The sequence below is a fragment of the Mustela nigripes genome, chromosome 6 (assembly GCF_022355385.1).
Source record: "Mustela nigripes isolate SB6536 chromosome 6, MUSNIG.SB6536, whole genome shotgun sequence".
NCBI lineage: Eukaryota > Metazoa > Chordata > Mammalia > Carnivora > Mustelidae > Mustela > Mustela nigripes.
The window spans coordinates 104,544,421-104,557,318 of record NC_081562.1 but is presented as its reverse complement, the minus strand read 5'-3'; the positions used below and the strand labels follow the sequence as shown (position 1 = coordinate 104,557,318).

At 54.2% G+C, this 12,898-nt stretch overlaps 1 protein-coding gene across 4 annotated transcripts in view; it reads left to right on the top strand.

Moving 5' to 3' along the window:
- Nucleotides 1-12,455, top strand: part of SLC6A13 (solute carrier family 6 member 13) — a 37,106-nt gene extending 24,651 nt beyond the window's left edge. For all 4 annotated transcript variants that reach the window (XM_059404961.1, XM_059404960.1, XM_059404963.1 and 1 more), the window contains 8 exons: nt 4,709-4,812; nt 5,715-5,839; nt 8,360-8,472; nt 8,780-8,917; nt 9,636-9,738; nt 10,216-10,316; nt 11,529-11,699; nt 12,031-12,455. In XM_059404961.1, the coding sequence (XP_059260944.1) occupies nt 4,709-4,812; nt 5,715-5,839; nt 8,360-8,472; nt 8,780-8,917; nt 9,636-9,738; nt 10,216-10,316; nt 11,529-11,699; nt 12,031-12,153 (978 nt within the window). In that variant the 3' untranslated portion in view covers nt 12,154-12,455. The remainder of the gene's footprint in view (nt 1-4,708; nt 4,813-5,714; nt 5,840-8,359; nt 8,473-8,779; nt 8,918-9,635; nt 9,739-10,215; nt 10,317-11,528; nt 11,700-12,030) is intronic.
- The last annotated feature ends 443 nt before the right edge of the window (nt 12,456-12,898 follow it).

The following is a 12,898-nucleotide window of genomic DNA, read 5'->3' as shown; positions in this document are numbered from 1 at the left end:
ATCCAGATGCTGCATTTTTCTCACGGTTCCCAGCCACCCTGGCGGAGCTGAGTCCTGCCATCCCGAGTTCTGCCCGCGACCAGAAGTTGCCAGAGCACTCGTCTTCCAAAGCTTCTCACGGAGCCTGGCAGCCTGGCGTGCCAGGTCCTGCTCAGCGATCTGGGGGACTGTGGGCTTATCCTTCCCTCCCCTGTTTATTGGCCACAGCGGAGGTGCGGCTTGCCTTTGCCTCATCTCCACGCGAGGCACATGGGCCGTAGCCCGGCTAGGGAGCAAAGCGTAGAACTGTGGTCGTTGAAGCTAAAAGGCCCCCAGAGATCAACCAGGGCAAACTCCTCATTAAACAGGTGAGAAAACAAGGCCCAAGGTCACACAGCAAGTAAGGGGCTGGCCAAACAAAGTGTAATTTTATTCTGTGATTCGGAAGCTCTTTGACGTCTCTGGAGCCCAAGTGTTGTGGGTCGTGGCAAGCAGGAGGGTGTGGGGACCAGCTTTGAAGGTCAGGGCTATAGAGGCTGGCTTGGGTCTCGTGAGCAGGAGGGCTCCAGTGTTGTTCTGGAAGAGCAGAGGGATGATCCAGGGGCTAAGCTGCCGTCTGCCTTCATCTGGGGGGTTGGGCTGGAAAGAGAAGCCTGTGTTCAGGCAGGGGACGGGCAGGGAGGCTGAAAGAGAAACAGGAAGGAAGGCTCTGGTATTTCTTGAACAGATTTTTGGCTTCAGTGATCAATGCCTCATTTGTTCTGATCAGCTGTTTGTAGTCAACAGTGACTGAGCCCTAACTATGTCCTATCGTCATTACGTGCAGTGTCACAGCTAACCCTCAAGGCTGATCAGTGAGGTGACCCCATTTTATAAGAGAGGGAGGCCTAGAGAGCTTAATGCATTTTTCATCCTCACATTTGCAGCTGGAATCTGGGTCCGAATGATGACAAATCCCATATGCTTTATGATCTCTTGAGGGCAAAGTCCCCATCTGCTCATCTTTGTTTTTCTCAAAGTTCATTCATTCAGCAAAAAGTTTACTCAACATCTATTTATTACGTGACAGGTTTGTTCCAGCAAACGCAAAGGAGGTGGACTAGATGGCCTTTAACTCTGAGCGTTAACAAGGCCTGATTCTGTGTCTGGGTCACTGCGGGGAGTAGAACCTCTTTTCACTGCCATCCAGGATACCACCCTTCCAACTCCAGCCAGCTGTAGGCTGCGCAGAGAACATGTGCCTTCCACGTCCCCTGAGGCCATGAGGAGGGAGATGTTTCCAGAGCCGGACTTGGTCTGTGCTTCCCAGCAGCCTTCTTGGCCCCTGGGTCCCCATCTCTGGCTGCAGCCAGGCCTCTATTATGAACAGAGCAGCAGCCCGCAGGTGTGATGGTCCTGCCAGAGCCCTAATTGAATGTAGTTGGCACTTCCCAGGAAGTGTGAGAATTCCAACTGGCATTTGCCTGGCCCTTGAGAAAGGTGCGAAATTCCTGCCAGCCAACACAAAGACCAAAGACATCTCTGTCTGCCAAGCACTCAGTCTGGGAGCGGGGAGGTGGGCAGAGACAATGTTGGGTTCATCTGGCTCCCTCCTCTTCCTGCCAGGCTTGCTACAAGTCCAGCAGGTCACTGCCCCTCCCGGTGTTCCCTGGGGCTCATCCCTTTCACACACCGGAGTGGCTCCTGGAGACCAGGACTCTCCTGGGCAGTCCTTTCTTTCCCTTGCCTGGCCCTTTGTTCTGTTGCCTTTGTTCGGTAGATGGATAGGGACTTAGGGTGTCCAAAGAGCCCTCTTGGAACCTTTGAAATCTCAACGTTAAGCTCTTCTAATGAAGGGCTTGTTTAGGGAGGTAGTTAGAACATTGATTAGAGTGGGTCTTTTTATTTTGACTTCTATGTGACCTCATGATCACTGGAAGGCCAGTTGCCTTTTGGAAGTAACCACAGTAATCACAAAGAGCAGCAGGAGCTGACACATTTATTAAGTGCTAACTGTTTGCCAGGCACTTTTACTGAAGGCCTGACGTTGGGGAGGCCCCACGCAGCCCCACGAATGCCTGTCGGCTTCATCTTACAGATGAAGAAACTCAAGCGTAGAAACCTTAAGAAATTTGCCCCAAATCCACAAGAACTAGCACGCGGGGGAGCTTGGGTTTTATGAAGTGGTCTTACAAGAGTCTGCTGTCCTGATGACCATGATATACATTTTCCAAAGAGTATGAATGTGAAAGTTTTCAGGGCTGCTTTTCACTATTCCAGAAGGTGGGACAGGGAACTAATACTTATTTATGTGCTGAGGATTTTGCATATATTATTTTATTTCTTATTGTACCCATTTTCCTGAGGAGAAGAGTGAGGTTCGGAGAGGTTAAGGGACTTGCCCAAGATCACACAGCTAGGAATTAATAGAGTTAAGAGTTGAACCCAATTCAGTGCGACTCTGAAGCCCAGGCTTTTTCCATTACACACTAGTGCCTTCCTAAAAATAGTGAACATAATCATCCTTGGGATTGAGCTCAAAGTCAAAAACCTCCTACCTGGATCTTAGAGGTCTCTGTCCTCTGCTCCCCGCAAAGACCTCACTCTCCTTTTGCCCACACTCAACCAGGTGTTTCTCACACTTGTTTTATTCTTGATCAGTCTCCTGTCATAGCCAAAGACACACTGGGGCTTTGTTTTAGAAACCAGAACTGCTGGCGTGGTCAGGGAGCAGGTCGCCTGTGGTGGGGAACAGAACAGCCAGCTCTACTTGTTCCTGCGGCCCTTCCTCTGACCCCTTTTTTCTCCCCATCCCAGCAGGCTTGTCAAGCCACAGCTGGGCCAAGAGCGGGGGGCTTGCCAAGCTGCTGGGGAGCGGGTTTTAGTCAGAGGCTCTAGGTCTGACCCTCACCCTCTGAACTCTCAGCCCTCCTGCTGCATTTTCCTCTGTTCTCATTAACCTCTGCCCCCAACCCAGTCGTAGTCTGTCCCCCTCAGGGCAGGGTGAACTGCCAAGTCACAGTCTTTCTTATTTTTTCTTCCCAAGGCCAAGTTCGTGAAACTTCATCACCATGGGGGTTGTGGCCCCTGCTTATGTGTGGGGAGCCACAGAATGTCTCTGAGGGCAGCGGAGAGTTTCCCCGGTAACTCACGGGCACTGCCAGGCCCGGGAAGAAAACTTCCAAGACCCGAGGCTGGGCAGGCTCCTGGGCTATCTCCTGGATGGCCCACTGGGGAGCGGTCACCTGGGCTGGCGGTTGTGGGTCCCCAGGTAGAGAGGGATGTCTCCCAGGCTTCCCTCTCTGGGCCTAGGTCAGACCTTTGCCCAAGTTCAGAGCCTCCAGCCACAGGGTCCCACCAGTAACCCAGTGAGAAGGAATGAAACAGAACAGAGGGACCCGCAGTCACTGACTTCCTGAGGTGACTCTCTTCACAGCCTCTGTGGGGATGGGGTTCACAGTGAGCAGAAGGGATAGGAGCCTAGAGATGATCTCCCCTTTTCTTCACCGTCTTTCCCCACTCTGCTCCGCGTCCCACAAAAGTGGAATACAACGAGAGGAGTGGGTGCCCTGGGCGGGTTCCGGGCGCTGGTTCTCAGGGCCTGTAGGGCCGGGATTCCCGCCTCCGGCTGACACTAGGATCATTCAGGAAGCTCTGAAAATAATGCAGATTTCTGCAGTTTTCTTAAGTCCTAGAGACCTGACATCACAACTAGGGCTTGCTATTGGGTCCCCGGGACCCACCCCAGTGCTGGGAGAAATGGGCAGTTTAGCAGGGGCGCGCGTGACAAGACTGTGAGGGAGGCCGGGGGCGGTGGTGATGGTCAGGGAAGCAGGGAGAGGCGGGCCAGCAGCTGAGGCTTTGGTGGATGTGGGTACTGGGAGCTTGACATGAAAGGAAGGAAAGCAGGGTTCTGTTTGGGGGCTGTTAGCAGAGGGCGAGGCAAAGGCAAGAAATGAAAGGTTAGGCCCAGTGTTTTCTGCGCCCGTAGCTTAGTGTTCCCTTGTGGTGCTGCATCCTCTGAAGACAGGAGGCACCTGGGAAGGGTCTGCGGCCCAGGGACCCTACCTCCTGCAGATCAGTAGGGTTGCCTAGTCCTGCTCGCCTTGATGTGCTTTCTCCTCGGGATGTTATTGTAGCTGTTAAATCTAAATCATAACATGTCCGGGCCGGCTCGGCCAGCTGAGACAATAATGGTCCTCACCGGCCCCGGGTTTAGCTTCAGAGCTCATCCCTCCAAGGAGTATACAGCACGTGCGTTCCTGTTCAGCCTCTTGCTTTTGTGAGCTGAGGATGACTCTCTCTGCTTTCCAGATAGAGGACTTTGAGGGGCGCGGGGCAAAGATATGTTCTCGCCATGGCACTGATATGAAGGACCTCCTAGGTCCAGAGATCCTGTCCTCTGGGTTCCTTCCAACCCCGTTGCGAGGAGGACCCAGGAAGGGAGAAAGTAGGGGAAGAACCAGGACCTTATTTCTGTTGCAGAAAGTTGGTGCCAGTCCTGGCTTAGTCCTAGAACTCTTTCCCAGACTCCTCTTCCCTGGGTCCTCCAGGCTTCTCCCAGAGCCTGCTGCCCATGCCATTCTGGTAGTGCCCAAGAAATGCCCTCCAGGGGCCTGTTGGGATAGTCGGGTTGCAGGCTGAGCCACTGCTAGCCAGCGCTCGGCTCAGCCACAGGCCTGTGTGTGCCATGGAGCCCTGACAGCCTGGCTTTACTGGGGTGCAACGTTCTTGCCTTTTCCCTGCATAGGTGTGGATGGACGCGGGCACCCAGATCTTCTTCTCCTTCGCCATCTGTCTGGGGTGCCTCACCGCCCTGGGCAGCTACAACAAGTACAACAACAATTGCTACAGGTGATTGGAGGGGTGGGGCCCGGGTCCCCGTCCCGCCTTTCCCCTGCCCCGCCAGTGTGCTAGGTCTGGGTGCTTTGAAGGGTGCAGCAGCTCATGGATTTGTCTCCCCCCTACCCATCTTCACCCCCACTTTCCCGTGGCCCAGGGCCACCAGTTGCTGAAGGGGAGCCAAGGATAGCATGGGCAGTGGGATTTCCTCCAAAGGCTGGGGTGGTTGTGGTTGGCTGGGAAGCCACCACGGGGTCCAGCCCTCTGGCTAATGGAGAGGTTTGTGGGCTTGAACCTGGGAAGTCATTCATTGTGCCATGCAGTGGAGCCTCATTTGCCCCAGCCAACGCTGAACCCTCACCTACTTTTACCTCATTGCTCCCCATCTCGTGCCTCCCCCCGTCCCAGGGTTGCCTCCAGCCTCCTGGCTTCATATCAGAGCATCTCAGCCAAGTTCAAGCTAAATAAAAAATAAAAAATCAAGTCCCGTCTTTCAAAATCAGATTTGGGGGGATGAGAATCACATGTTGCTTGGGATTGCCCACGTCCATAGCCTCCACATTAGCATGCCAGACTGAATTGTGTCTGAGCGGAAGCGTCCTGAGAGGGGTAGTGGCAATAGGGCAGGGGTGGAGCGGGGAAGCTCTGCAGCAGTTCCTAATTTTTAGATGAGTATATTACTTCCTTAGAACCTTATTCTTCTGGGACCACTGTGACTGAGTCCAAGTCTTAGCTAATAGATTGAGGAGTGTGTGTGGGGGGGCAGAACCCAGGCCTGGAATGCTCATCGGGATCCTGCTGGCAGCCCCCCTCTGGCCTGCGCAGAGGGCTGAAGCTGTCTGTCCACCTGAGGGGCTTCCTGCTGGCATCCTCGTGATGACCCGGCCCATCTCTGTCTCCCGCCTGCCCCGCAGGGACTGCATCGCCCTCTGCTTCCTCAATAGCGGCACCAGTTTCGTGGCCGGGTTTGCCATCTTCTCCGTCCTGGGCTTCATGTCCCAGGAACAGGGGGTGCCCATCTCTGAGGTGGCCGAGTCTGGTGAGTGCTGGGGGCTGCGTGCCAGGGCTGGGTTCTGGGAGCTTTGTTTGAACCTTCGCCAACTGGGGTCTGGACATGTTTCTAATGTCACCTACCCTGGGATGCTCACCCTTCGGTGGCCGCGTCCCTGGGAAGACCTGGGGGAGCACATCCACACTCACCCCAGCTTCAAAGGGCAGAGGGGTGTATGGGGAGCATTGCCCACACCTGGCCTCCACTTCCTTACCTTGGAGGCAGCCAACATGGTCAGGCTCGTGTTTCTCCTTGCAGAAACATTTTAGGCATCTTTGAGAAGAGAAAGGCCCACATACACATACGCACGTACGTGAACATTCATGCAAGCTGAGCACGTAGTACTATTTCTATCTCTTAACCCCCCTTCTAGAAAACCAACTGATATAAAACTATAGATGCTGTTCTGCCCTTTGTCTTGTTTTGCCCCCTCCAAAATGTATCTGGAAGATAAGTTTATGTTGGCATGGAGTTTCCTCCTCTTCACCATGCCGTATTTAACAAAATATGGTTGTTGTTGCTTTTATATTTTTTATTATTTTTTAAAAAGAGTTATTTATTTATTTTAGAGAGAGAGAGAGCAGGAACAGGGGGAGGGACGGAGAGCAGAGGGAGACAGAGGGAGAATCTCAAGCAGGCTCCCTTCTGAGCCCAGAGCCTGATGCAGGACTCGATCCCAGGACCCTGAGATCATGACCTGAGCTGAAGGCAGACACTCAACTGACTGAGCCACTCAGGTGCCCCTGTTGTTGCTTTATTTTATTCTTTAAAAGATTTATTTGCGAGAGAGACAGAGAAAGAGAGAGAGAGTGTGTGAGTGCTCACACAAATGGGGAGAGAGGGCACAGGGAAAGACTGTCAGCAGACTCCCCACTGAGTGCGGAGTCCCATGGGGTGGGGGGTGCTCAGTCTTGGGACCCTGAGATCAGGACCTGAACTGACACCAAGAGTCTGCGGCTCAAGCCACTGAGCCACCCAGGCGGTCCCTATTATTGCTTTTAATCAAGAACCAGTCCCCTACCTGAGTGAGCTGTCAATGTCTCCTGCCCTTCCCTACTCTTGAGGACCACCCTCTTGCCCTCTGCCTCAAGACAGTGTTCCATCATGGCCTACCCAAGCGTGCCCTGTTACACAGAGGGCCAAGCACTGGGAACTGACTTCACTGATTCTTAGGAAACCTGATATTTTTTCACTTTTTTTAAATAGAATTTTTAAAAATTTATTTGTCAGAGAGAGAGAGCACAAGCAGGCAGAGCAGCAGGCAGCGGCATAGGGGAAAAACAGGCTCCCTGCGGGGCAGGGACACCCCCCGCCATGCGGGACTCTATCCCAGGACCCTGGGATCATGACCCAAGCCAAAGGCAGACGCTTAACCTTAACTGACTGAGCCACCAAGGCATCCCCGTATTGTTTCACTTTTATAAAACATTTGCTCAATGCCAGGCACTGCAGGAAGCAGTTTGCCTGCACCAGCGATGGAAAGCTTTGAGGCGGGACTGGGATTATCCCCATCCCTCCAGTGTGGTGAGTGGGAGCTCGAGGAGGTAAACGACCATCCAAATTCCTAGTCATACTGTTTCTCCGAGGAAGCTTCTGTTGGATGAAGCCAGGCATGGGCAGGTGTATCAGCTCCCGTCGTCTGAGCCAGCTAATCTGAGAGACTGTTACATCAGTGGTACTCTGAAATGAATGCCCGGTCACTCCTAGCCTTTTCTGAATGACAGAAAAGGCTCTGGGTGCAGAGGTGGCAGACTGGTGGCCCCGGGCTCAACCTAGTCCTTGGAGGTATTTTCTTTGGGAGTGTCTTCTAGAAAGAACTCTCCGATTGCCGTGGTGGAGTCATGACAGCGGCAGGTCTCATCAACTCCCGCCTGCGCTCATTTGACTCTGGGTCAGCGGCACAAATGCACGTGGCCGGGGCGCCTGGGTGGCTCAGCGGGTTGGGCTGCTGCCTTCGGCTCGGGTCATGATCTCAGGGTCCTGGGATCTGGTCCTCTGCTCGGCAGGGAGCCTGCTTCCCTCTCTCTCTCTCTCTCTGCCTACTTGTGATCTCTCTCTCTCTCAAATAAATAAAATAAAAATCTTTAAAACAAACAAACAAACAAATGTATGTGGCCTGCCTGGCCTCTAAGCTCTTTTTAAGGGTGAAACCTCTGGTTTGGGGCAGTAGATCCCAAGAGTGAGCCCTGAGGATCTGGGGTAGAGCTCACAGAAATGCAGGTGATCTTCCCCCTTTGTGTCTCCCAAAGCCCCTTATAGCCACAGCTTCTAGGAGGTTCTGCTCTGTTCCTGCCAACAAGAACACAGTGGGGGGTGCCTTGGAGATATGGGCACCAGGTGGAGGTTGGGATGGCTTCTCCCAGGCTAGGTGGGGGCGATGATGGAAACTTGGGGTGAGGTTTCCTCTGGCTCCTGTGATTCCATCACCCGCACCGGGCAGCCTTGGGATCTCATGTGGTCTGGAGGCAGCCCAGGCACTGGGCCGTGTTCTTCTGCTCCTTGCTGTAGGCCCTGGCCTGGCTTTCATCGCCTACCCCCGGGCCGTGGTGATGCTGCCCTTCTCTCCTCTCTGGGCCTGCTGCTTCTTCTTCATGGTCGTCCTCCTGGGACTGGACAGCCAGGTATCAAGAAGCGGTCGTGCGAGAGATAAGTGGATGTGTGCAGGCCGGGGGTGGGGAGGCGTGGACAGGAGGTTGAGCCCGATGTCCCGAGGGACCTTAGGAAAATTGGGGACCGGGTGAAGGTCTCAGGTGGAGGCCCGTCTAGGGACCAAGAGGGTAGGTCCAGACCTGAGCACACCAGGATGGTGCCGGGTACGCAAGCGCTGGGGCAGGCCTGAGCCTGGGAGCAAGAAGCCAGAGGTGGCTGACGGCAGCAGCATATTTTGGGCGCTCTCTTTCCCTCCAATTCTTTTGCCCTCTCATCCAGTTTGTGTGCGTAGAAAGCCTGGTGACGGCGCTGGTGGACATGTACCCCCGTGTATTCCGCAAGAAGAACCGGAGGGAGCTCCTCATTCTGGGCGTGTCTGTCACCTCCTTCTTTGTCGGGCTCGTCATGCTCACAGAGGTGAGGGTCCGGGAGCTGTGGAGGTGGGGACTGGGGGAGGAGGAGAAGCCAAGCTCCCAGGCTTCAGGGCCCTGGGACTCTGTCCCTTCCCAGCCACAGCCAGCACCCAGTAGGTGAGGCCTTCCTCTGCCCTGGGAACACCAGCCACCCACCTCTGGGGGCAGCTGAGGGGTGGTTTGGCTCCACGGTAAGCTAAGAGGTATGAGAAGGATGGTCAGGAAGTTCTGGGTTAGGAAAAATGGCCTCTCCAGCAAGCTCCCATGACTTCTCAGGCAGCTGAACCACGTTCCCGGGAAAGACTTCAAAGGCAGAAAGGGAGCCCTGGGGATGGGTGCTATTCTGTGTTTTGTCTCAAGGGAGAAGGAAGGAGATGGAGTTTGTCGTCTTCACAGTACTGATGATGGCCTCTGTCCTGATCCTCCGCCAAAAAGTACACACGTCGTCTCGGACTTCTGGGTCAATCCTTAAATGTTCTCAGGGATGAGCTAACAATAGCCGTCTGTTTTATCTATCTTCCCTCTGAAAATAATAAAAAAAAATTTATTGTCTCCTATTGGCCCGAGTGCCTCCCAGCTCACAAACTATATTCTGTTTTAATATCTGTCTCCCATGATCACCAGGTCTGCTCTGTGCCTGTGGGTGTGAGGCTGGAGGCCAGGGTGGGTAAATCTGTCTGTTTCCTCCGGATACAGTTCTGGTCTGTTCTCTCTCCCGGCAGGGCGGTATGTACGTATTTCAACTCTTTGACTACTACGCTGCCAGTGGCATGTGCCTCCTGTTTGTGGCCATCTTTGAGTCCCTGTGTGTGGCCTGGGTCTATGGTGAGTGACCCTCCCCCCCGGGGCCTAACCCCAGGGCTCACCGCCACCTCATGGCCCTTGGACTAAGAGTCATCTGCTGTTCTCACACACTTTTTCCTGGAACGCCCCCTCTGCTTGACCTCAAAAATCTCAAGAATCCTAAATCGCTACCATTGGAAGGGCCCTCTGGAGGTTGCTTCGGCACCCTCCTGGTCATGGCCGCATCCAGACTGCCCCGAGTGGGCCCATCCTAGCCTGTCCTAGCCAAACCTCTTCAGCTCTTGACCTTGATGATCAGAAAGTCATTGTCTTTGCTATGCTAAGGCCTGGCCCCTGCCATGTATGCCTATGAATCCCTGGGGAAGAGAGTCTCCCAGCAGTCATTGGAAAGACAACCATGTTATCTTCTATTTCTTGGTCCTTGCCCATCTGGCCCGTGCCTTGGATGCTGAAGAATGTCCTTTCTCCCCCTTTCCTTCCTTCTCTTCTTCCTGGTAGGAGCCGGGCGCTTCTATGACAACATTGAAGATATGATTGGATACAGACCATGGCCTCTCATCAAATATTGCTGGCTCTTCCTCACCCCAGCTGTGTGCACGGTAGGAGAACCTCAGGGGTAAAGTGACATGAAGGCAAAGAGAAATGGTGGTGGTAGGAGGGTAGATAGGCTGTTAGCTCTAGAAGGGACTTCTCCACAGGGACTGAAAACCATTTTACATTTTCACTCCTCCTCCTGTTGGATTCTAGAAAATGGTTAGCAGGGGGACGCCTGGGTGGCTCAGTTGGTTAAGCAGCTGCCTTTGGCTCAGGTCATGATCCCAGCATCCAGGGATCGAGTCCCACATCGGGCTCCTTGCTCGGCAGGGAGCCTGCTTCTCCCTCTGCCTCTGCCTGCCATTCTGTCTGCCTGTGCTCGCGCGCGCTCTCTCTCTCTGATAAATAAATAAAAAAATCTTTAAAAGAAAAAAAAAAGAAAATGGTTAGCAGGGTAGATGCTTCCTTTCCAATTCACAGAAGGTCAAACCGAGGTCCAGAGCTACCAGAAGGTTTGACCAACACCACGATGTGAGTCGAATGTCACAGGCAGGACAGCAACCCAAGGGCATTGGGCTACTTGTGGTGGTACTAGTAACCACAGCAATTATAAGAACACTATTACAGAGCTCACACTTTGTGCCAGGAATAAGGTGCTTTGCACGTTTTAACCCACTTGATCTGCACAAGGACTGCATGAAGAATTACTCTCATACTCATTTTATGGATGAAGCTAAAGCCAAAGAGGGTCAGCTATTTGCCCTATCGAGGAAATAGCAGTGAGCTGGGATCAAGTCCAGCAGCTTGGCTGCAGATTCTGAGCAGTAAGCCCTGGGGTGCTGTCTCCTGGGGCTTTATCTTGTATGTCTGCTGCTCCCCAAGTGCCCACTTACAGGGTGTAAATGCGGCCCAGGGGGAAGGAGGTATGACCCCCTGCCCTTGAGGACCTCGCAGCCTCACCTGATGGTGCTGGAGCCTTAAGCACCTGAAAACATTAACAGTCTCATGACCATTTCCTAGCTGAGGGCCAGCTCCGGTAGAGGTGCACAGGGGGCACGGGGCCCTGCAGGGAGAGGGGAGGCGCCCTGGATGTTCTGTTGAGAATGTGTGGATTTTTAGTAGACTGTGGTTGAGGGTTGTGGTTTGATTGATTCAGATGAGCCTGGAGGCCAGTCCAGGCTTGCAGAGTGAAGGATCTCTGCCAGCTCTTCCAGGGGGTGTGGAGGGCACAAGGTTCCTGCTCTCCCAGCCCCTTTCTCTTCTCCTCTCCTCCTCAGGCCACCTTCCTCTTCTCTCTGATCAAGTACACTCCGCTGACCTACAACAAAAAGTACACGTACCCGTGGTGGGGTGATGCCCTGGGCTGGTTCCTGGCTCTGTCCTCCATGGTCTGCATTCCCGCCTGGAGCTTCTATAAACTTGGGACCCTCAAGGGCTCCTTCAGAGAGGTAGGGAGTTTGTGGGGAGGAACAGGAACACAAGACGATGACATAGGGCCCCATGAGGATAGACCGATATCCACCAGGGTAGGAGTTGGGACACGGGGGTAACACCACGCCTGGAGAGGCTGCTTGGGAGGGACAAAGTGAGTTCTTACAACTCTCAGAAAGAGACTGATGCCTCCAAGACACAGGCTGGGATGTGGGGGTTGGCACCCGGCCACCTGGAGGGCATGTGTGTGTGGGGAGTGGGCAGGCAGACACTGATGAGCTGATGAAGGCGGCGGGCAGCCATGCCCCTGACACCAGCTCACGAGAGCCACCTCCACTTGCCTTGCAGAGAATTCGCCAGCTCATGTGCCCAGCTGAGGACCTGCCTGGATGGAAGCGAGCAGAACCCTCAGCCCCTGCCACACCCAGGACGTCGCTTCTCATACTCACAGAGCTAGAGTCTCACTGCTAGGGCCGTGGGGCCTGGGATCATGCCCATGGGCCTGGCTTGGGGCCAGTTGCAGAAGCCACTCTGCTGGGCATCTCTGCCTCCACCTGTGGTAGATGAGACACAAGGGGGTGGTTTGGAATCTGCTTGGGGCTGGGCTCCTTCTTCCAGAACTTTCCTGCTCCAGGGCTGGCCAAACAGGTGTGAGATGCTGGTATCAAGAGCGCCCCCTTTGAGACAGGCCTTGGGAGGCCAGGTGAGGGCTGGTGGGTGGAGCGGGAGCCCTGTCCCTCTTACCTTTCATTCCATTAAATCCATGTTCTTTCCACCAACTGCCGGCTGTTCCGCCTAGTTCCTGCTTTGGCTGCCTTGAGCACCATCTCACTGTAAAGTTGTGGCTTTAGAGTACCCCCCTCTGCCCCCTCTCGGCCCTGTCTCTGCTTCTCTCCCTGAGTTCTTGTGGCCCAGGAGCAGAGAGAAAGGACAGTGGGACCTAGCTGAGACCCTCCATTTCAGACACTCACACCAGAGGGGTCTGTCACACTCCATCCATGCTCTCACCTCCCCGGAGCCCTTTCCCTCCTCCTCCGGTTCACGGACTAAGCAGGGCAATGGAGGGGGACATGAGGGAGAGCTGAGCCCTAGCTGGAGGAAGGAAGAGGAAAGCGTGATGCTTGGGCTTCTTTCCCCCCACATTCCCCTTGCCCCCTCCCTCCCTGATCCTGCCTGCCAAAACGGTGTGTGCACGCGCACGCCCGCCCAGGTCCTG